The sequence below is a fragment of the Sceloporus occidentalis genome, unplaced genomic scaffold, assembly GCF_023333645.1.
Source record: "Sceloporus occidentalis isolate IW3139 unplaced genomic scaffold, rSceOcc1.0.p SCAF_3, whole genome shotgun sequence".
NCBI lineage: Eukaryota > Metazoa > Chordata > Lepidosauria > Squamata > Phrynosomatidae > Sceloporus > Sceloporus occidentalis.
Genome location: NW_028316983.1, coordinates 218,363,910 through 218,387,872, shown reverse-complemented (window position 1 = coordinate 218,387,872; position 23,963 = coordinate 218,363,910). Strand labels below are relative to the sequence as shown.

The 23,963-nt window shown below is 41.3% G+C and overlaps 1 protein-coding gene across 5 annotated transcripts in view; it reads right to left on the bottom strand.

Moving 5' to 3' along the window:
* Positions 1-1,867: 1,867 nt before the first annotated feature.
* Positions 1,868-23,963, bottom strand: part of ESRP1 (epithelial splicing regulatory protein 1) — a 52,349-nt gene continuing 30,253 nt past the window's right edge. For 2 of the 5 annotated variants that reach the window (XM_089517642.1, XM_089517640.1), the window contains exons 11-15: positions 16,372-16,590; positions 9,663-9,861; positions 6,455-6,623; positions 5,160-5,264; positions 1,868-3,024 (exon numbers count right to left, since the gene is read on the bottom strand). In XM_089517642.1, the coding sequence (XP_089373768.1) occupies positions 5,174-5,264; positions 6,455-6,623; positions 9,663-9,861; positions 16,372-16,590 (678 nt within the window). In that variant the 3' untranslated portion in view covers positions 1,868-3,024; positions 5,160-5,173. The remainder of the gene's footprint in view (positions 3,025-5,159; positions 5,265-6,454; positions 6,624-9,662; positions 9,862-16,371; positions 16,591-23,963) is intronic. The other 3 variants (XM_089517644.1, XM_089517641.1, XM_089517645.1) reach the window with 3 other exon arrangements.

Sequence of the window (23,963 nt, the reverse complement as noted above, 5' to 3'; positions counted from 1 at the left end):
CCACTTATTTATTGCAAAGTGCCATGTCTCTCTGGCTTTCTAGTAAGAAACTTTGGCAAAATCTGTGCTAGGGCGACAGCATGTGTGCCCACAGAGAGGGCTCTGAGTGCCACCTCTGGCATGCGTGCCATAGGTTCGCCATCACTGCTCTAGATGTTTTGGACATCAGCTCTCACAAACACCTGCCAGCACAGTCAATAACAACACAAGGGGTACTGGACCAGAAAATACAAGAGGGCACACTTAGCAGTAGCTGGGACTGCCATGGTTTGGAGGTTGTGGCAGTAATTCCAGTACATGATGTGCTAATCCTAGTCTCACTTCTTAAACGAGGGTAGGAAATGTGCAGCTCTTACTGAACTGCAACTCCTGGCAGCCCTAACCAGCATATCTATGATAAAGAATGCTGGGAGTTGCAATCCAGCAACAAATGGAAAGCTGTACTTTGTTCACCCCTGCTGTAGGTATGAGAGTATAGGTGGCCCACTTGGCCTTCAGAATTTGTTGCAGTGCAGATCCCATCATCCTTCAGTCTTGGGGATGCTAGCTAGGAGTTGTAGTTCATCAATAGATGAGGAGCTGCATGTTTATTTCGCTGTCCTTTAGCTGGGAATTATGTAAAAGGGCCAGTATTCCTTGGTCCCTTGCTACCTGTTAACTCTATACACAGAAAGGTGGAGCCAGCACCTCCAGAGTGTTAAGCAATCCCAGGGACAGAATAGTATAAAAAGTACTTGTTATTTATGTCACCCTCAAGCCATATTTGGCTATAAATATATAATAAAAATTGTCAGAAATAGAAGGAGATGAAAACAAAGGGATCTTAAGGAACATGCCACCTGCTTTCAAAACAGAGGGAGGAATGGGGTAAGGCAAGTGACATTAACAAGGTTGTTCCAGGCCCAGAGAAAATGTTTGTGCACAAGCATGACTGCTTGTCTCTATTTTTGAAGGCAAGTGGAACATTTTGATCCATACCAAAGAGCTTGCAGTAAAGTTAGCGTCTTTGAATTGGAATATTAGTAGTATACTAAAGCTTGGCAAAATAATTTTGGACTACAACTCTTTCCAATTTCAATGTAGGGCTATGAAAGCTCAACAGTGAAGAAAGCTGACAGGAAGAAAATCAACTCACTTAAAATGTCATGCTGGAATAGAGTCTATGCATACCATGGACTGCCAAAAAAAAAAAAAAAGGGGGGGGGGTGCAAAGCCTGAATCCCACTACTTAGAAATGAAGATGACCCTGAGACTGTTGTACTTTGAACATATGAGACTCATTGGAAAAGATAGTAATGCTTGGTAAAGTGGAAGGCAGTAGGAAAAGAAAGATACAGTACTATCAGCTACAGGTGGACTGATTCAGTCTAGGAAGGCACGGCCCTGAGTTTGCAAGACAGTTGATGACAGGATCTGAAAGGTCTCTCATTCATAGGGTCATCATAAGTCAGTCCGCTTGACAGTAATTAACATCTTCTATAGTCTCCTCCACCCCCTAGCTAAAATGGCTGGTGGCTATGCTGGATGGAAAACTCTGTAGCACAAAGAGTAGTCTTTTCAAGTTCTGCATCCCATATGCAAACATTGGTGTTGGATGCATCTGACACTTGATGCATTTGTTTTGAAGCTGGAACCCAACTAAAAACGTTTAGATACATGCCTTACTATTTGGAAAACCATTTGTACACAGTTTGACATTACAGCTATTGCTTTTACAAAAGCCAACCCTGTGTCAAGAATGCCAATTCCAGCCTGGACAGCAGGTGTTTGGCAGTCATTATCAGAAGAAAAGGGCCCTAAAACCCAGCCTTTGACTCTTTCACCAGGGCTACATGGACACCGAATTCAAATCAAGGAGGTCAATCAATGGATTTAAAACAGTTTTAATACTTGTGGAAGATGCAAATGCAACATTGGTCAAGGATTGGAGACCATCCAAGTAGCAGATTGGCACAGAACCCATATAGAGCATCTCAGACCAATTTCTACAACAGTGATATAGCCCTTTATTTATTTTTCCCACTGCTTTTGGTAACAATTCATTATTGAACTCAGGAGAGGGGCCAGATATTCAGTGTTAAAATGAGGTTATCTAGACTACATTCCCTCAGTAACCTCCAGTGCCATATACCTTAATTATTTCCTCCATAGTTGTGAGCAAGTATTGCAATCCCCTTAATTTTACAGTTTTTAATATAATCCTAATAACTAGGTTTTATCATTGGCTTTGTGGAATAGCAGAATTGCTGGAGGCTTTGTGCACCACAGTGATAATCACCCCTGTCAGAATATCCTGGGACAGTAACTTAAATATACAGTAGCCATATGTGCAATATGCAGGTTTAGAACATTACAGTTTATAAGTTTTATATATACTGTATACATATATTATATTTATATAATATATTACAAAAGTTACAGTACTTCTCTCCTCTCCAACATATTGCATTTTCCATTCTTAAGCACTTTCTACACTGTCAAGTAAATCTGGCTAGAATCCAAAGATACATTTTAAACAAATAAATATATACAAAACAAAACCATTTTAATAAAAGGCCAAAGAATATGATCCCAAGGTCTTTAATATAAAAAAAAGCATGTGCAAATTAAAAAAAACAAAGTTTGGTTTAGCACGACATGCTATTTCAACAAATTTTTAGTAATGTCCTAATTTCAAGTAGGATCCTTTCTGTGACAGAAAAATAATTTAACATTTTGAATACCGTACCACAGGGAAAAGAAACCCAAAAATATTTCTTGTGACTTTGGCAAGTGTGCTCTCAAATAGTGAATGTTCCAAAAGCTTTAAATGACAAGTTTGTACTGCAAGGGGCGGGGGGGGGGGCGGAGTGTCTCTGTGGTCATTGGTAAAGTGTATGTGTCTTTGGTTATTTTTTTTAAAAAAAAATCACACAAAAAATCCAACATAGGCAGATATCCAAGACAGTGGAAACTTTTCTTGTGCTAGGTTTCAGAGAAATCTCCATTTGGCTGGCTGACGTTGTGCAAGAAGTCAAGTAGAACCTATTAAGAAATAAGGAAAGAAAACTGAGTACTCTGGAAACAAGCATTAATGTTTACTTCGCTCATATTTTTAATAATTTAACTCATTTCTACCCACCAGTTCACTTTGTTTATTGTGCTTGATTCACTTTCATGTAGTAGTGAGGACTGTAAGGGTTGAGGAACAGAGTCTGTCCATATTTTTTGGACTGCAACTCCAATAATTTCTCATCATTGGCTATGCTGGCCAGAGCTGATGGGAGTTATAGGTCACTACTCTTTGGAAGGATACGGTTGCCTATCCATGGATAAGATGATCTCAAAGGTCCCTTCCCAATCCAATTCCATAAACATGGTTTCAGCCCCATAAACTTGAACCATCCCGATCTACATTTTCTGGATTAATAAGCAAAACAGCTATTCTTTAGACTCCATCTTTCCTTGAATTTTATGATAGTTCAAATATTGTATACAAAAATGTGTAGGCAAATGTGTAGGCATAGAGCTGTGGTAATCAGAGAAAAATGTGTATGAAGATAAACACAAATGTATGTGGATTTTCTGGGGTGGGTAGGAATCACAGAATGATTTAGAAGATGGATGAAATAAAATGGATGTTGCCCACTCATTTTGAAAACAACACAATGAGCAACAGAAATAGACGAACATGTAACTAAAATTCAAAGACATAGCAGTGTTAGTCTGGAAAATCAGTACGCAAAGGGATCTTACAGCACTTTTGATGCTAACTGAATGATAGAAATGGGTAGCATGAGCTTGCATAGACGGGAGTGTACTTCCTCAAATGCACCTGAGGAAGTAGGTTCAAGTCTACAAAAGCTCATGCTACCAACTCCTTTCAGTTAGTCTCAAAGGTGCTGTAAGACCACTTTGCATGTAACTAACAGTGTGATATATGACAGCAGTGAATTGTTTTAATAGTAATTTCCCACACTCTGCTATATGCTGCATCTCTAACATCAGAGTTACAATATCTGTAACTATGAAACAACCATATGAGAAGGCGGCTGCTCTTACAACCCATTTATTGGCTCCTCACAGTAGCAAGCAAGATTCTAGATTTGACAAGCCCATGGGCTGACCCAACAGAACTTTATTCATGGTCTGATGTGGATAGGAGTACTGGATGTAGGTAGATACATGCTCATTAAATTGTTTAATATCACACATTCCTATTGTTCCTTAGAGGTATCATAGTTTAGAGACTCACTGTGCATGGGCTTCATGGCCTGAATTTTCCTTGATTGGAAGACTGGACTACAGTCAGTTTGAATGAGTATGTCATGGCTTGCAGTTTTGCTTGACTGAACTAACACTGTAATCCTAAATACATTTATTTGTAAGAATGGAAAACAACCCAGTTTGTCGTGAAAATCCATGGAAAGCTAAACATGAAGCTCTCCGTATTCCAAAGTTGATTGAAAATCTCAGAATGTCAAATGCAAAGGTAACCCAGAAGAGCCCCTTGTCCTCACATCACACTTTCAAGCTTCTTACAACAAGAGTAAGCAATGTGTGATTCTCCAGCTCTTGCTGAATGACAGCTCTCATCAGCCCTATACAGCACAGTCTATGGAGAGAAATAAAAGCAGTGCCAGTCCAAAGAAATAAGGCAGGCCAGAGGTTGCCCAGCCCTGTCCTCTAGGTATCTTTGAAAATAATGCCTGCACTCACATAGATTCAGAGACATAGCCATGTTAGTATGGAATATCATTATACAAAGGGATCTTGTAGCACCTTTGAGACAACTGAATGAAAGAAGCTGTAGCATAAGCTTTCACAGAATTGCATTTGAGGAAGTAGACCAAGTCTATGAAAGTGTAGCTGCAACCTCTTTTCCACAGTTAGTCTCAAAGGTGCTACAAGATCCCTTTGCGTACTGCACTCACATAGATATGTCTGATTTGAGGTAGGGTGATTTCAGCTGGAAATGAATACAACAAGTTTAGCATGCTGTGAGTTCAGATATCAAAACAGAAGTAGACAAACATATGTGGCCTGTGGACACATGCATCACTCAATGGTGGTTTTTTTTTTTTTTTTTTTTTTTGGTGGTCTTTGCTTTCTTCAGAATCTCCACATTCAAGCCTGAGTGTACCTCACACATTTTCAAAAAAGACACTGTTGATTCTTACCTCCATTAAGAAATCTAACTGCTTGGGCCTTTAAAGACAAACCCATTCTTTGGGCACTGACCTGGCCGACTCATCTGTGTGTACAGATCCATTCTCTGCTGCATACTAGAAAATTAAAATTAAAGACATGATCACAAAGGGAACAGTTGTTGACCCATGCCAGTTGCACTGTCATCTGTCCAAGCCTATTCTACAAAGGTTAGGAACATTTCTAAAATATGTCTGTCATATAAACAATGCTAGCAAACAAAACAGCACTGAAGTAGGACAACTGGACTATAAATATTCCAAGTAACCTTCACCATAAATGCAGACCAGATTTTAAAGAAGCCTTCTACCAATCATGAAATAGAAGAGATTATCCAAATCACTCTTGGATTACATCTCCCAGAATTCCATACCCAGCATAACCACAGGGAAGTGTAACCTCCTCCCCCCAAAAAAGTAACAAAAAGAAGAAAAAAAGGAAACTGTGTGAAGAACTGCAAAATAGCAATTGTGCTACACAATGCATTACTTTTGTGTCCTGGGGGCTTGCATGCGCCCTCCCTCCCCCCAAACTATTATTTAAACCGGATGGCTGCAGAGAAGATGCTTTAAGAAAGGGATGTAGCTCAACAGCAGAATACATGATCTGTGTAAAGAATTCTCTAGGTTCAGTCTCTGGCACCTCGAGAGAGAGCTGGGAAAGATTCTTGACCCCAAAATTGAAGTGCTCTTAGGCTTAGATGGATGGATAGAAGCTAGTCTGAGCCTGTATAAAACAACTTCCTTGGTTCTACATTAAATAGCAACATTTTTAGCTCAAGTTGTCAAACTTGCAAGTACGTTTTGCTCAGCCAGCCATTTTTTTAAGTTGGAAGCTCCCCAACTTCAAAAAAGTGTAGGCTGAGCAAGGCTTTGACTCGGGATGCATCCGGGCGGCAGCATCATGGCTAGATCAGTGGCGATTTAGTTATGATAATATCTGGGGGCATCCTGAATCCAGAATTGAAGCTGGAAGAGGTAAGACAGCTTATTTGCCCATGGGATAAGCTCCTTGCTTTTAGATCAAAAGATCTTGAAAGCTCACATATCAGTTGTGACTTTTAAGTAGGTGTAATAAAAGTATTACCAGTTTTCGAAAGTCTGCGGTGCATTCTTAATCCAAGAATTAAAGATACTACATTTTGTTCCTCTTGAGAAAAAAAGGCATTTAAGACTTGTAATAATTAATAATATCTTGTAAACAGCCATTGACAACATGAATTTCCTCTGAGATGAGTTCTTCCCTTTTTCATTTGTTTTGTTTATACCTAGGGTAATATGCTGTGTAGTTCATGAAGAGCTGTGTGCCAGCTGGATAGTATGCAGTAGAAGGTTGAAGTGTCCGTGGATTGAGGAGCACAGAGGGCTGATAGAGTGCTGCTTCGGTTGGGATGACTGCCGTGGGAGCTGGAAAGGAGTACGAAGGTGGAGAAATGCCTAAGGTGAGAGAATATGAGAAGACAACAGAAATGAAGACGTTTCCATGCAAAGTTATCGAATCACAAAATATGATCAAGAAACAAATCAACACTATTGTTCCAAAATGTCATAGTAAATGTAGAAAATCCATTTGCACCACCCATTCCTGATCATGACAGACGCATGTAGGAGGTATGTTTCCTCCCTCATACTCTGCAGACACACTCTGCAGTTCTTCTAGTACTCCCTCTTTCCCTTTCTCTCTCTCAAGTTGCATACATGGGTATGGGATTCTAGTCAAAAAAGTAACTTTTCTAAAACTGGGTGAATTACATTGGGTCCTTTTGTGGGAGGAATGTTTCAGATGAAATCTTAAAAATTATAATGCATATTTTAGTCTGAAATTTCATAAGGTCACATCTTTGGGGGGTTCTTACTGACTTAGGGACCCACTTTTATTAAGGGATTAGATCAGGGGTAGGCAACCTTTTTGAGCCGGGTGCCGGGTTGCTGTCCCTCAGACAACTGGGGGGCCGAAGCCAAAAAATAAATAATTAAATATTTTTCAAAAAAATTTAATTAAATAAATAAACCGGGACAAATGTAGGATAACATTTTCAAATGGAGGGCACTTTTTTAAAAAAAATGGAGGACACGCAAAAAAATTTGCTGATTTTTTAAAAAATGCTAATATAAATGCATGTTTCAGAGGCTTCTATAGACAATTGCCCCCCTTGTCCGCCAATTGCCCCCCTTGCCTGCCACTTGCCCCCCCTTGCCCGCCTCCTCCTGATAGGCCAAAGGCCCCACGCCCTCTCGCGAGAGGCCAAAGGCTCCAGCAGCAATCGGTGGCAGGACTGGGCTGGGGCCGGTCCCAAGGCCTTGCCGGGCCGCATCCGGCCCGCGGGCCGCAGGTTGCCTACCCCTGGATTAGATTTTCCCTTGCTAGTCTGCTTATAGCAGCCAATCATGCACCTTATCTGGGTCTTTGGAGAGTTTACAGCCATCTGCACAAATCTGGCATTGATTGCAACTCTCATAACTCTTGACCATGAGCTCATAGACTAGCGACAGTGTACATGGCTCTCCTCTTAATCTTAACACCACCCCTGTGAGGGTAGGCAGGCTGTGTGTGCATTTCTGAGCTCAATGGGAACTTCTGCTTTAGTCTCTGCAAGGTCCAGTCCAGTAATGGATCTATATGGAATGGCTGTCATATATTCTATTTCCCTAGCACAATATTATGATAGTAAAGGGGAAGAAGCCATATATACCTCTATTCCCTTTCCTTAAATATTATTTGCTTGGGCAGATCTGATTATGGAGTGTATAAGCTTGGGTACTTTTATTTTCTTTCGTAGTTAATGTCAAGCCTCATCAGTACTCCTTCCCTACATCACTTTGCAAACTTTTAATTTCAAATTTTTAATTTTCCTCAGCTCTCAGCACTTAGATATCTAACCATGAGTTTATACATTTCTTTAAAAATAATTCAATGAACACAAGGATGACTCCCCAAGCAATACTCTGCCATTTGGAGAACCTGTGCTTTATCATTCAGTTTTTAGCAGTGACTCCTTATCTGCATGTGGCTAACGCATGTAACCAATTTGCCCCTTTAAATGGGCAGCAAAGATCCTAGGAGTTCCCCTCAATCACAACAATTATGGCCAATGGTCAGGGTCCCACCCCTACTTTAACCAGATACAAGAGATTGCACTCAACACCTTCCTACCTATAAAACGTGTGTTATACAGCTGTTTTGTGGTTCTTCATAGCATAAAAGAAATATGTCAGTACTTTGCAGAACTGCTACTCTATCATTTATCTCCAGTACCCCCATTTTGAATGGCTGAAGCCCTCTTATAACCTGATCGTTAGGAATGTACAGCAAGAAACATTAACCTCTGAGCCAAGATCATGATGGGCCTAAAGTTTGTGGTTCTTCCAATGTTGAGTTCCATACCTGATGCAAAACTGTAGGTGCTAATCTGAAGTGGGGCATTTTCTGCACATCATGATGCACTTGGTGACTCCCTGCATTTACTTCTTTTGATTTCTAGCATTGTTTCTGAACATATAGGACAATAGCATGACCATATGCGATCATGTCTGTATGTCTGACTGGCAGGCATCATGGACTGAATTATTCTAACACAGTCTAGACGACGACCTGTGACTCATTAAAAATACTCAAGATACACATGTGGCACTAAAAGCTGATGCTTTTGGACTTCAACTTCCAAGAGATCCAGGCAGCATGGCAAGGATTGTAGGAGTTGTAGTACAAAACATATGGAAGACCATGGGTTTTCCCCACTTGGTCAAAAAGCTATAGAGATGGACATATACATAGTCTTTGAATTTTCTTCAATTAGAACAGTACTGCTTAAGATATCAGATGTGTTTTTTCCCTCCAGTGTGCTGGGGAGTAGCTTCAAATTTATGCTCATTAGCTACAAGTGTTTCTTCCTTTCCTAGAAACTTGTCATGGACCAGCAGTCAATGCCTTGCACACTGGAATTGGTCCACATACCACTACTTTCAGTAGCAGTAGTCTAGATAGCAACTATATACAAGGAACATTTGTAGCTCTCCTCTAATGACTGCCAATGAAATTTGTGGTTCAGCTAGTCAGAACACTCATAATTGCTCCTTATAATAGCTAGACATCCATATTTGATCTTAGCTCCTCTAATACCAGTCTTTTAAAAATGTAATCATCATTTGTTTGAGAGCTCACTGCAGTGCTCTTAAGGAGCTAGGCTGCCAAATCATCCACACTCGCCCAGTGCAAGTTAAGCTCCCAGAAAGAAAAAGAAGTGTGTGTCAGCAGAAAAGCAAGCATAAGGAAGGCAATTCCTTTTCAAATCATAGGAGTCCCAACCAATAGGAGAATAAATCAAAGTTTGCTACCGATTTCAAGTGGAAAGGTTTTGCATTCCAGACCCCATACCCTGAACTTTTTCAAGAGAGGAACACAAGAGTGAGGAAAAGAAGCTCCAGCACCTACCAGCACACAGCACAGAATAGCGCCAAGACCCAAGCAAAACTTACATGGTAACTTACATGGTGGTGGGGATAAGCCATTTCGATTTAAAGTGCCCCCCATTAATACAAAGTTCATCTCCTCAGCAGAACACTGAAAGACTTCAACATATCTGTCCTTCATTGTTTTCTTATGGCACTTCTGAGCAGCCATAAATGCTCGGTCAGAAGATTTCATTTGTATAAAAGCATCTCCAGATGGCCGACCCTAAAAGCAAAAGAACAGTGAAGAACTGTAGCATTACAACATAAATGTGTCTCCAAACTTCTTTTTTAAAGGAAATATTTACAGCAACAATAACAGCTTCAAGTTTAAATATGAAATGAAATTATCAACCCTGGTTTAAGTAACTACTACTTGAATTCTACTGCAAAGCTTGAAAAAATTACTTTCTAACACTACCCAGTCCCCTGAAACCCACAGCCAGCATGGCCACTTTAGTTTTAAAAAAGTGTAACTTTCCCAAGCCCTGCTCTACTGTATAGCAAAATTGTAGACTATGTACTGCAGAAAGAGGAGGTGATGGCTGGCTCTCTATTCTGACTGAGAAAAGCCCCACACATTAGCTTTGATTATCACACAATGGTATACTGTTAAAACAACAAGCCTTGGGCTCATTCACTCTTCCTCCTCCACCACTGAGGGTTTAGAGCAACTGGGAGCTTTTGCTTCCATTTTTAGATAACCACAGTTCAATGCTAGGTCCGCGGGGGAGCCGGAGCCTTCAAACGGCCCGACTCCCGCGCGGACCGAAAAAAGAAGCTCCAAAATGGAGCTTCTTTTTGCGTCGCGTTTGCGACGTAGCGAGGCGCCAGGGGCGCGCTCGCTACGTCAGCAGCGGCGCGACGCGTCTGGACGCTGTGCGTCCGATGCGTAAAGATGGCGGCGCCCATGTAGAAGGGGCGCCGCCATCTTGTACGGACGGAGTCCGTACTAGACCATGGGGCGTCTAAAAGAGACGCCCCTTTTTTAAAATGGGACGTCCGGAGGACGTCCCAAAGGGCTGTTTAGAAAGCCCCCTAGAAACCCTGGCTAGTCTTAATTAAGGCTTAGGGAAATTAACCAGTTCTCAAACAATGACTTATGAAAGTGCTTGTTTTCTTAAACTAGGAGTGAGCAAAGTATAGCCATGAATTCAGCCCCTGTGGTATTTTTGAGGTATCCAATCCACCCAAACTTCCATGGAACCAAACTTCTTTTGGCAAAAACAGCATCAAGAAGCAGGAACTAACTTTTACAAGAGGTTACAGTGGGCTGTTTTTACCAAACACATACCCCAAAACACAAAGACTAAACCAGCTGCCTATGCAGTGCTAACCTGTGGTTGGTTTGAAGCAAATGCAACAGGTCCATCCGATACCCAGAAGTAGTGCAATCAAGGGAGAGCACACAAGCCCAAGACATACTCACATAATGCTAAACCATAGTGTCATGTGTGAACCAGATTACTGAAGACTATTTCTTTTTGAGCAAAATAGCTGGGTACAACATTTAGGTTTCAAGAGACCATTAACTATGAAGTATAGCAAATTATGAACATTTATCTTCCCATAAGCCTATGCTACCAATACACACAGCAATCCTCATTTCTTGTTACTTATGCTGTGTGGGAGAGAAGCATGCCTAAGTCCATACCCTCAAATATTTCACACATGAAAACCAGGATATGTGTGGCCAAGCAACATCAGAGTGTGGTTAAGATAGCAAAAGTTATTAATGAGGAAAATATACAAGTTAGGAGTGGCTGTAGTAGTTTGATTTTGCCTGGGGCTGTGAGGAAGGACAAGATGCCACTCTCCTTTCCCCCCTCCCCATTGAGTTAATAGAGTGCAAAGAACTTTTGCACTTTGAACTCAGTTTGCAGCAATTGAACATCAGCTGTAGTTAATAAAAATGAACCATAAAATCCAATATTATAAAATGCTAAAATACTAACATAATATACACATCTTTTTACCCATCACTACCCATTCCTGTCATTTGTTGCTTCATGTCCTAGCCTCTGGAGCAGCAGGAAACAAGAAGTCCTCAACATGACTTCCCTTCAAATATTTAAACAGGACTATCATATCACCTCTTGTAACATTGCAAGCAATACCTAGATGTCTTCCAGGGCCTTGTCACTGTACTGTAGCATCTGCTGCCCAAGCCATCTGCTTACTTCTGTCTAAAGAGAAGGCTGGCCCTGTTTTTCAGTTCATTTTTAGAAACTCACCCAATTCAGATCTTTGAAAGGCACATCCCTGCTTACAGCTTGCCCAATGAACAAACATTGGGTTGAGTTACATGTTGGATTTACTTAAATAAAACTGTTCTATTTGAACAATGTTATTTCCTCATAAAATGTTAAAATATGAATATGCAGCCTCTTTATTCATGGATTCACCATCTGTGGATTCATCCAGTTTGAAAATATATTAAAATACATATAAATTTCAAAAAGCAAACTTTAATTTTGCCATTTTACATAAGAGACACCATTTTACTGTGCCATTTCATTTAATGGGACTTGAGTATCCACAGATTCTGGTATCCACAGGGGATCCTGTAACCAAACCACAGTGGATACTAAGGATGCACCGTACATGACTGTAAATGAAAGTCAGTACACAAAATAAAGAAAATATTTTTTATTCATATACTATGTCAAGTGTGTATGTGTGTGTGAGAGAGACATTCGCATGTAAATGTAAAGGGGGATTCCAAGTGTAAACATTTAAGTACCACTATGTTAGGGAGCTGAACCCTGCTCTTCAGGGTCAAAATGTCACTCCAGCTTATGGAGTGAAAAGAAATATGTGCAAACTGAATACTGGATTCATAGGCTTTTGGTTTGATTGATTGTGGCTCTTCAAAGGCACAATGACTTTGAAATGGTAACAGGGTAGCCATCCCAACCTAAGGCCTCTAAGAAACATGTAGGGTTAGAATGCTTTGACAGTTACAAATACCCACTTGTGATGAGAGACATTTCACATCCATTTATAACTGATGGTGGGATCAAACAATATAAAAATGAAGATGAGAAGCACAACTATCAAAAATTGCACAAGTTCCCTTGTGTGTCTTTACTCTGGAAATTGGGCTAGGAAGGCCTTTTAACAAAGACAAATCAAGCTGAGCATCAGTGCAAACAGTCATTATTATTTTCTGCCCATGCTCCCTATTGTTTGTGTCCTCACACAAACCAGCAGTACTGAAAGTTTTGAGATCTTAATTCCAGGTCTCAGCTAGCCGTATTTAATCTTTCTGACATCATACTGTAGACTTTCCTGATATGAAGACCTGATTTATTTTTGTTTGAAGACTGAGATAATTTAAAGAAACAGCAGCAAAAGCATGGCTGTTTGTTCAGGACAATAAGAAATACCCATCAAAGCATTTAAAAGCTTCCCACTAAGCTCTCAAGTTTCACTGAACAACTGCTGTGTTTCAGTAAGTGGGGAAGGAGTAACTTGTTCATTTGTTACCCAACAATATCCATGTTAGGCAACCGTTCGGCACACTTCTCAAACTTTCCATACATTAAACAGCACAACCTACTCAGAAGAGCACAATATACACAAGACTGGAAATAATTTGTTGAAAAATGAATTTGTTGATCATAATTTGTAGCCATTTTTTTTTAAAAAAAATTATTTTAATACAAAATGGACAAATTGTGCTCATGGCATAAGGCCTCTCAAATATGTTTTTGTAACCTCCCCCAACACCTCCAGAATTTGTAGTCTGACCTTTCTTCTCACCAAAAGAGAGGTGAATTCTCCATCTAGAAGCCACCAAGTGTAACAATTTACTTTTTAAATAGATTACAAAGTCTCCACATGCTGTTTGGCATAAAAAAACCACCAATCTTTGAGAACCACAAATGGACTTCCAGCTATTTTAGGTTCTCTCTCTCTCTCTCTCTCTCTCTCTCTCTCTCTCTCTCTTTGATTGCCCCTATTTTATTCATTAAAATATCAGTTACAGTATTTTTCAGTATGAGTACTAATTCTTGTTACTTTGTTTAGTGGATAGGTTCATTTTTAGTTGTTTCTAATAATTTAAAGTAATTCATTTATGTATAACTGAATTAATTTACTAATTAATTTTATACATTTCTCTTAGAATCATAGAGTTGGAAGAGACCACAAGGGCCATCCAGTCCAACCACATTCTGCCATGTAGGAAATCTAAATCAAAGCATCCCCGACAGATGACCATCCAGCCTCTGTTTAAAGACCTCTAAGGAAGGAGAATCCACTACACTCCGCGGGATTTGCGTTCCGCTATCGAACGTTAGTGAATGACTTTTCTTTAACAATTTAATGTTAGTGTCAACATTAATGTTTCCAAGTTCTGTTCCAATTGTCAGTGGCATCACTGGCGGGTGCGGGGTGTGTGGACCACACCAAGTAACACCCTAAGGGGGGGGGCGACACCACTGCTCCTGTAACACCTACCTTTGGGCAGAAACAGGCTGTGGTATTTGAATGCTTCCCTTTAAAATGCTTTAAGACGTGGTGGAAGTGGTGTGAAGCTGTGGGAGGGGAAATGACAGGCCCCAGAATTTTTTAAAATTAAAATTTCAAAATTTTAATTTTTTTAAAAAAATAAATTTTTAATTTTTAAAATTCTTTTAAAATTTTCTTTAAAAACATATTTTAACCAACCTTCACTATGCATATATAAGTACATATAGATTGTGAGTATGAGATTTATAATTTGACAATATAATTTTAATTTTGCTAGTTGTTGATGTCACAACTATTAACATTACACTCAGTGCTATATGGGAATGACAATTTACAAGTAACATTAGTGCAAAAAAGCATGGCTAAGGATTCTATATGGTGTGAAATAGGAGGAGGCCAATGGAGGGGGGGTGACACCATGATTTATCACACCAACCCTAGAGATGCCACTGCCAGTTGTCATCTGATCAGTACAGGATTTTTCAAGACCTAAATGGCTTGGGCCTAGGGTACTTGAAGGACCGCCTCTCCCCATATAATCCGCCCCGCGCTCTCAGGTCGGCCGGGAAGCAACTCTTGAGGATTCCTGACACGAGATATTCCGTGACTGCACAGAGGGCATTTTCTAGCTCTGCCCCGCAGCTTTGGAACTCTCTTCGCAGTGAGCTCCGCTCGGTTACCTCCCTTGACCTGTTCAGGAAGAAGTTAAAAACTTTCCTCTTCCAACAGGCTTTCCCCCAGATGTTATGAGATTTGCTCTCTCCCCGTTGCACCAGCACTTTATGATAGTTTGTTCGGTTTTATCTTGTAAATTTTTACTCTGTTTTTAATTAATCTGATGTATTGTTGTGGTTTTTATATGAATACTGTTTGTAAATTGTACATTGTGTAGTACTCTGTTGTAACCCGCTTTGATCTCCCAGGAAAAGCGGGCTATAAATAAACAGTTTATTATTTATTATTATTAGTGTGGTATAGTGGTTTGAGTGGTGGGCTAAAACACCAGGAGACCAGGATTCACATGTCCATTCAGCCATGGAAACCTACTGAGTGACTTTGAGCAAGTCACACTTTCTCTGTCTCAGAGGAAGACAATGGCAAAACATCTCTGAATAAATCCATGAAAAGCCAAGAAAAACCGAGCACAGGGTTTCCACAAGTCAAACATGACCTGAAAGCACATTTTGTCACAACAAACAGGATTTTTCTAAGTCAGGCCTATGCTCAGGATGACATTCAAAACATGTTTATATTGTCAAGTGGGGGCTGGAAAGTATTCCTAACAGCTGCTAACCAGCATCACCAATAGCACGGATCGTCCTATACATTCTCCAGCCTGGTGGCGATTAGGCTGAACTAAAACTTGCATTGCCAATGGCCAACTTGGCTGGAGATGGCAAGACTTAAAGTATAGCACATATGGAGGGTATAAAGTTGAGAAAGGCTGTCATAAGCATGGCTGGTCAGCATTTAAGCACAACTCTAATACAACCATAAGTTGTGGATACCCAGCTGAGAACTTTATGACAAGTTGGAACACAGCTCTAGAAGGGTAGTGAACCCTGCTAAAATAAACCTATGGGCATTTCTGCATTTATGACCTCAAAGAGCAAATCACTGTAGCCTTACTGATATTTAGTCTTGCTGGAAACACAAAGATGTCTGAACTGATTCAACCATTCTTGGTAGACTGTGTTTAATTAAATTTAACACTATGCCCTGCGGTTGATGTTAAATGTAGCATGTTTTATAGTGACACATACAGTATAAGCAACCCCCACTTGCAATATGTAGAAACCAAGTATCTATAAGGGTTACAAATAATACATCCAATATGAATTTTGGCTCAGAATTTGAGGGGCCCTTAACCTCTTCCTCTGGGATGGGGCTATTCTTGAGTGCCCCTTTCTCTTTGGTCCTGTTACTCCACTACTGATTGGCTAACTTTATATTGTAGGGCTGGTCTACCATTAAGGACAAAAAGAGAGTACAAGGCAAATGGCAACTATGTTTTATCATACATGTCACGGTTCAGATTCTTAGAAAGAGATACGGTTAATATGCATATAAGACAGAAAGACCATTGGGTAATGAGTGCGCCCCATACTCAGACGCAAGTCCCAGCAGACACCTAGTGAACCAGCTCCAAAGTGAACTGCTGAATAACAGTCTGAAGGCCAAACATTTTACTCAGAATATATAGCCAAAGGTTCCAGTACACTGATACAACAAGATGAACTATATTCTCTCCTTTGCTTACCTGATGATTTAATACCATGTGAACCCCATGCGTTCTGATATCTGTGGAAAACTCCCCCAGGAATCCCAAAATATCCTCTATTGTGGCAGCATAAGGAAGACCACGCAGTCGTATACAGTCCCTGACATTGGTAGGAGGCACAAACTGCTGAGGTAGTACAGGAAGGATAGGTGGGGTTGGGAGAGGAATGAGAGGAGCAGAGGAGTATCTGTTTAGTACCTGCAAAAACAACAACAATGGAGTGGATTTCATAAATGTTGAAGCATAGTTTGCACCATTATTTCACATTAGTCTAAATCCAACTGTTAGGTCCAACAGAGTATATCCATTAAACTAATAGAACATAAGGGTTAATTCACCAAGCTTCCACTCATTCAATATGTCTGTTCTAGTTGGGACTAAGAATCATAATGTGGTAGAATTCAAAAACATAGCTGTGCTAATCTGAAAAATCAGTATACAAAGGGATCTTGCAGCACCTTTGAAACTAACTGAAAGATAGAAGTTGACAGTATGAGCTTTTGTAGACTTGAGCCTACTTCCTCAGATGCATTTGGTAACTGCATTTACTACACATGGACTAGCAGCTGCCTTCAGGCAACTTGTTTAAACTATCAAAGTTCCCATTTTATTATTGGAACTGAAACCAACCAAACCAGCCAAACCAACACAGATCAAGACAGTAAGAGACTGGGGTAGAGAACCTTTGTTTCTCCTGAAACAGACCAATTACTGCTCTCTATCATACCTTACCACTGGACAGACTGGCTAGAGCTGATAGTTGTAGAGTTCAGCAACACTTGGAAGGCTACAAGTTCCTCAAGGCTGCTGTAGGTAGTGATTTAAAATCTTGCTTCTAGGACTTCAGTGTTTAAACATTCCTCTGCAAAGTACATTTTTCTACACTTTCTACACTTTCCTATATATTTGAGTACACACATATATGTGTACATGTGCATACAAATCTAAGTGAATATAATAAATTCATGGAGTGGGTGGAAAAGAAGGTAGAGAGATACTGGTTTTGTAATACTGCGAGAGAGGCTATCCATAACTTATTCTCCTTTATTTAAGGCCTCCACTGGCAGACACTTGAGAAAGAGTAGTGAACATCTCCCACACACAGAGCCATGGGCCTAAATCCAGTTGCAAGTATAAAAAGAAGAAGACTGCAGGTCAGATGGCTAGACTCAATTAAGGAGACTATGGGCCTGAATCTACAAGACATAAGCAGAGCAGTGGAAGATAGGGAGGCTTGGAAATATCTCATCCACAGGATCATCATGAGCCGAGGTCAACTCGAGGGCAGCTAACAACAACAACAACAAAGTCTCAATTAAACCAATTAGGTCCTGGAAGGCCAGCAAACGGGGTCCTTGCTGTATACAGCCATTCCTCACCCTTCTACATGCTGCTGGAGCCCTGGTGGCACAGTGGTTAAATGCCTGTACCGGAGCTACTCATTCACGAAGGTTGCGAGTTCAATACCAGTCAGGGGCTCAAGATTGACTCTGCCTTCCATCCTTCCAAGGTCACTAAAATGAGTACCCAGCTTGTCAGGGGCAATTAGCTTACACATTGTAAACTGCTTAGAGAGTGCTTAAGTGCACTTATAAGCAGTATAAAAAGGCACTTGCTGTTGCTATTGCTATTGCTGCCCTCTCATAAGTGGATGTCAGGATTTTTACAAAGACTTTTCCTTGCTAGAACACATTTGGTGGCAAGAACGGTATTTGTCCATGCTAGACAGAGCTTCCTGTATCCTCTCAGTCCCTAAGTAGACAACTAGTGCTTGGCACAGGAAAAAAGATGAAAGGATCCCTAGCTCTACAGAGAGGGATCTCAAGGTATACAGGGAAAGTTTGCCTTCTGAAAGGAATTTCCACTTTCAAATTAGTTTCCAAATGTTAGTACTTCAGAATGCAGGCACAAGCTTTCTACCGGCAAGTGCTAAGTGTCAGGTTTGCCATTTGCCTTCTTCTAGTCTGGAGACTAGTAGGAAGGAACAGAGAACTTTATTTCATTGGCCCTGGAACAGGCCTGTAGCATCCCAAAACGGAACGTTCTGGGGATGGGAGGTGGCAGGGAATGCATTTTACTGCACAGCAAGAATGCTGCTGCTGCCGCCGAGCATCCCCATCCCGTTGCAGATGCATCCCAGAAGGGGCGATTTTCGGGAACGTTTGAGAAGCATTCCCAGAAATCGCCCCCTGGGAAATTCATCCGGAACGGGATGGGGATGCTCGGCGGCGGCGGCAATATTTCCACTGTGCAATAAAATGCATTCCCCGCCATCTCCCGTTCCGTTTTGTGATGCTACAGGCCCATTCCAGGGCCAATGCGATAAAGTTCAGAGTTTCTGGTACATCTTACAAAAATTACTTTTTTGGTTTATGACCCCTAGGATTCCACAGCCACCATGCAGTTGGTTATGCTGATTGAAGGATTCTTAATAGCTGTAACTCACAAAAACCTAATATTTCCAACTTCTGGCTAAGACGATACAGAGAACACATCCCTTTAGGCACAGAACATGGAGACATTACTTTTTTAGACTATGCGAAGTCTGCAGCCAATATAGCTGCTGCCTATGATGGCTGGCGATTCTGGAAAGTTTAGTCCAAAAAGTTAACTACAGTGGGACCTTGCTATCTGTGAGCTTGCCATCCACTGATTTTAGCATCTGCAGATGGCAAACCCTGTTGTTCCAAATAGTGCCGCATGCACACGGCTGCATTAGCGGCTATGCGCACATTGCACCAGCATTAGGGACAACGGGGCTTGAGGTCCTATTTTTTTCGTATCGGTGTGTGTGTGTGTTGGGAACAGATTCCCCCACAGCTACGAAGGTCCAATTGTAGTAGCGTTTTCTGATTTTTGACTTAGAGACTGATCTCTTCAGGCACAGTTACTTTATTAGCCTATAAGAGTCTCCCAACCAGCATGGAATAATCTATTCCAAAACATTGTTGAGATAATCAAAAAAGAAGTGGGGGTTTCAGCAGTGGAAGAATCCAGTCTATAGCCTTGGAGGAAGGCAGGATAAAAATTACCCCACTAGAAAACAAATAAAATTAAATATTTTTGGAGACATTTTAGTTAGAAACTGGATTATGAAAGAAAATAGAACTGATCCTTATTTTGATTGGTATATCTAATTAACAAATAATGGACTTCAATAGCATAATCTGGAGATCATTTCACAGATGAAAATAAAGACAGAGTTATGTACCTTTAACATAGATTTTGACTCTCCAGATGTTGTACTACACCTACTATTGTTTCCAGTGAGCATGACCAACATTCAGAGGTGGTGGGAGTTCTCTGGTAGCATCTGCTGCATTCATTTTAAAGAGTTGCTTTCATATCATTTCTCTTACTAAGGACCGGTGTTCAACTCCACCACCAGCAAATACTTATGTATTTGCTCAGGGAAATTTGGACAGCTAACATCCACAAATCAAAGTAAAAGCAAATAGATCATAGATAAGTAAACAAATAGTAGGAAAACCCCAATATAAAACAATAAAAGAAAATATGTTGGCAAGTGTCTGTCTGCCTACCATACCTCCAAGATGGTGAAACTGAGATACCTGAACCTCGGTATAGTTACTAAGGGGATCCTGGGGTGTGCATTACATGGTTATTTTGATTTTAAAATTGATTGCTTTGTTTTTGTTAATTAAAGTTTGTTTGGAGCATGAAGTACTATCCTTAATCACTAAGCAGCAGATGTTCCTAACCATCAAAGGTGAAGCCTGAGGCAGACCTAAAATATTAAATTTACACAGGGCCTGTAGGATCTGCCACTATAGTATCCTTGTCAGATGACCATGCAGCTTCTATTTAAATATCTTTAGTAAGGGGACAGCCCAGCATCTTTTGAGGGATGTTATTCTATTCCCAAACAGCTCTTACTGGTAGTATTTTCCACCTAGTATTGAGCTAAAAGGTTCTTTCACAAGCAATTTGCCCTTTTGGCTCTGTTCCTGCCTTTGGAGCACCAAAAAACAAATCTCTTTTGTCATCTTAATCATGTAGTCCTTTAGATGTTGTCTGACTGCAGCTCCCAGCATTCCTTACCACTGGCTATGCTGGCTGGGGACTGCTGGCATATGGTATCACTGGGGGGCTGTCTGATTTCTACCCTGCCTTAATAGGTCCAAAGGAAGAGGGGAGGTAAAAGTGAAGTTGTGTGGTACCTTAATTAAGTCAAAGAACAAACATGAGTCTAGCATCAGGGTTGGTGCTGTTGGGCGTTTACCAAGGCCTTTACTTTAGCAGGATTTGAGAGCAAGCCTTCACAATGGCTGCTCCCAGATGTTTGGGGAACAGTGATGTTGCCCCCCCCAAGTTACCTGTGGGGTACAGCCCACATCCCCTGCACCCTGTAGTGATACCCCTGGTAACTAGCATCACAAGGGAACTTGAAGGGCTACAGCTGTTGCTGCTGCTGCTGTTGTTATATTTATTTGTACACTGCTTTTTCCCAAAACTGGGATTCAAAGCAGCTTACAGTTTAAAAACACAGTACAATTAAATTTTTTACAAAAATGACAGTTAAAAAAGTACTACTACAATATTAAAACAGATAATTTGTTTAAAAATAGAATACATTTAAAGCACTTACGAACCATACACTTTAAAATAATGCAACACCTCCCAGGTGCCCTCTCTCGTGTCCCCACCAACCATGATTGTGATGGTGATGGCACTGAGAGAAGGGCCTCTCCTGAAGATCTCAGAGCCTGGGCCTGTTCATACAGGGAAATACAAATAGTTTGGACCTGAGCCATGTAGGGCTTTATAGGTCATAACTAGCATTTTGAAGTGTGCCCAGAAACAAACTGGCAACCAGTAGCTGTTTCAACAGGGGCATTGTGTGGTCTCTGTAACCTGCCCCAGTTAACAGTCTGGCTGCAGCTCTTTGGACCAGCTGAAGTTTCTGAACACTCTTCAAAGGCAGCCCCAAGTAGAGCACATTACAGTAATCCAAAAAGGATGTAACTAAGGACCCATACAGATAGGCCAAAATAAAGCAGCTTCAGGTCACTTTGGAGGTATGCTGTTTAAATGATGCATGTGTCCTAAGAGTCCAAAAGCTGCACCAAAGGCACACTCCAGTCCTTAGGACTGGAGCATGGCTTTAGGGTGGCTTCCAGACTCTTAGGACACATGCATCATTTAAACAGCATACCTCCAAAGCGACCCAAAGCAGCTTTAATTTGGCCTGTTTGTATGGAACCTAAGGCATGTACCATTGGGGCCAGATCCAGCATCTCATGGAACGAGCACAATTAGCATACATGCTTTAAATGTGCAAAAGCACTCCTGGTCACTGAAGAGACCTGGGCCTCCAGGTTCAAAACTGAGTCCAGGTGTAACCCCACACTGTAAACCCCATTTAACACAGGCTGTGTCCCTATTCCCTGACCTGTCTTCTGACTGACAAAGAGCATCTGTCTTGTTTGGATTAAATTTCAATTTGTTTGCCCTTATCCAGTCCATTACCGATGACAGATACTGGTTTAGGACCAGAATATCCTCCTTGGATTGAGGTAGAAAAGAATAGTAGAGTGTCATGTGTATATGATGGCACCGCACCCCAAAATCCTGTACGACCTCTCCCAGCATTTTCATGTATATGTTGAATAGCATAGGGGACAATAGAGAACCCTAAGGAACTCCACAGGCCAATGGCCAGGGGGTTGAACAAGAGTCAGCACAACCTTCTGGGTTCGCCCCTCCAGGAAGTATTGGAGCCACTGTAAAACAGTACCCCCAAGTCCCATACTAGTGAAGGAGCCCGAAAGGATACCATGGTCAATGGTATCAAAAGCCACTGAGAGATCCAGTAGAACTAACAGGGACACACTCCCGCTGTCCAGTTCCCTGTGTAGGTAAAGTGACCAAGATTGTCTCTGTTCCATAACCAGGCATGAAACCAGATTGGAATGGATGTAGCTAATCCGTTTCATCCAGAAACCCCTGGAGTTGGGAAGCCACCACACATTCCAATATCTTGCCCAAAACCAGTATGTTGGGCACTGGCCCATAATTATCCATTATAATGGGATTCAGGGATGGGTTTTTCAACAAAGGTCTCACAATTGCCTCCTTTAGGGAAGTTGTAGGGAGGCACTGACTATCCCTTTTATTTACTCTGCTAATCCCCCTCTGGCCTCTTTAATAAGCCAGGAAGGACATGGGTCTAAGGCACATTTGGTGGCTCTCATCTCTCCAAGGATCCTATCCACATCATCAGGCTGTACAAATTGAAAATTTTTCATTAACATTGGACAAGCAGGGACCAAGGTTACATCCACAGCATCCAAGTCGAAGCAGATCTGAGTGACTTTATCTGCAAAGTCAAGCGATCTGTATTTTCTACTTAAGGGAGTATGTGCAAGAGACCCCTGACCATTCAGGAAAGCTCTGCAGGTGTAATGCTGGCAGCAAAAAATAATTTCTTTGCTGCCCGCACTGCCACAGAGTAGGCCTTCACATAAGCTCTAGCCTGTCTTTGGTCAGATTAGTTTAGAGTCTTCTACCAATGTTGCTTTAGTCTCCATCTCACTCCCTTAATCATCACCAACTCCCTGGTGAACCAGGGGGACTGGTTTGGCTCCACTCCATAACAGGGGATGTTAGGAGCAATTGTTCCTCCAAATCAAGGTCACTATCACCCCATCCAACACACAAAAGAAGGTCCAGAGTGTGCCCAGCAGCATGAGTAGGGACAGACACCATTTGGGATAGACCCTTGATTTTCATGGAGGCCATGAAGTCCTGAGCAACTCCTGAAAGGGTAGCCTCAGCATGGATGTTGAAGTCTCCCAGCACTTGTAGTTGTGGGGACTTTGAGGGAAAATATACTCTTTATTTTGGAAAAAAAAAACATTTCACACTATGGAGCAAGGAGAAAGGGTAGTAATCACATTCACCTTGCCTTCTCCCTCTGAGTGACTGCACAGGCAAAAACCAGAGGAAAGAAGCAACAAGAGTGGAAAAGAAGTGTAACTACTTAAAGCTGAGAAAACCTTGTCTATTGCCTATCCAAAATGTGTATCAATAAGTGCTGCACTTAGTATTAGGTAGAATGAGGTGGTCAAATCAGGCAGTATCATGATTTCAGTACAGTCCGCCCTTGCTTTACGTGGGGGATCCGTTCCGGACTCCCCCGTGTAAAGCAAATACCACACATGCTCAAGCCCCATTTAACTGAATGGGGCTCGTGCACATGGTGGTGCGGGTGCACCACAGGCATACACCCCATTAGTCGCAATGGGATGCACTGCCCCTTGTGCCCCTTGCACTCCCGCGTGGCTTTCACTGTATGCTGAAAGCTGCGTATGACGTGGGCGCACTGTATCATGAAAAGACAGGTCAAAGCCAGATTGACATTTAAATTCATTACTGGATATTTTATTATCAAGAAGGGGTGGGACCATTGCCTCAGTGATCGAAGTAACATGATGGCATTGGTATTATGCAGCCGGACTTGAAGGTAAGGCACATACAGTTGGCCCTTCTTATACACGGATTTTTTATACATGGATTCAAGCATATACAGTTTCAAAATGTTCCAAAAA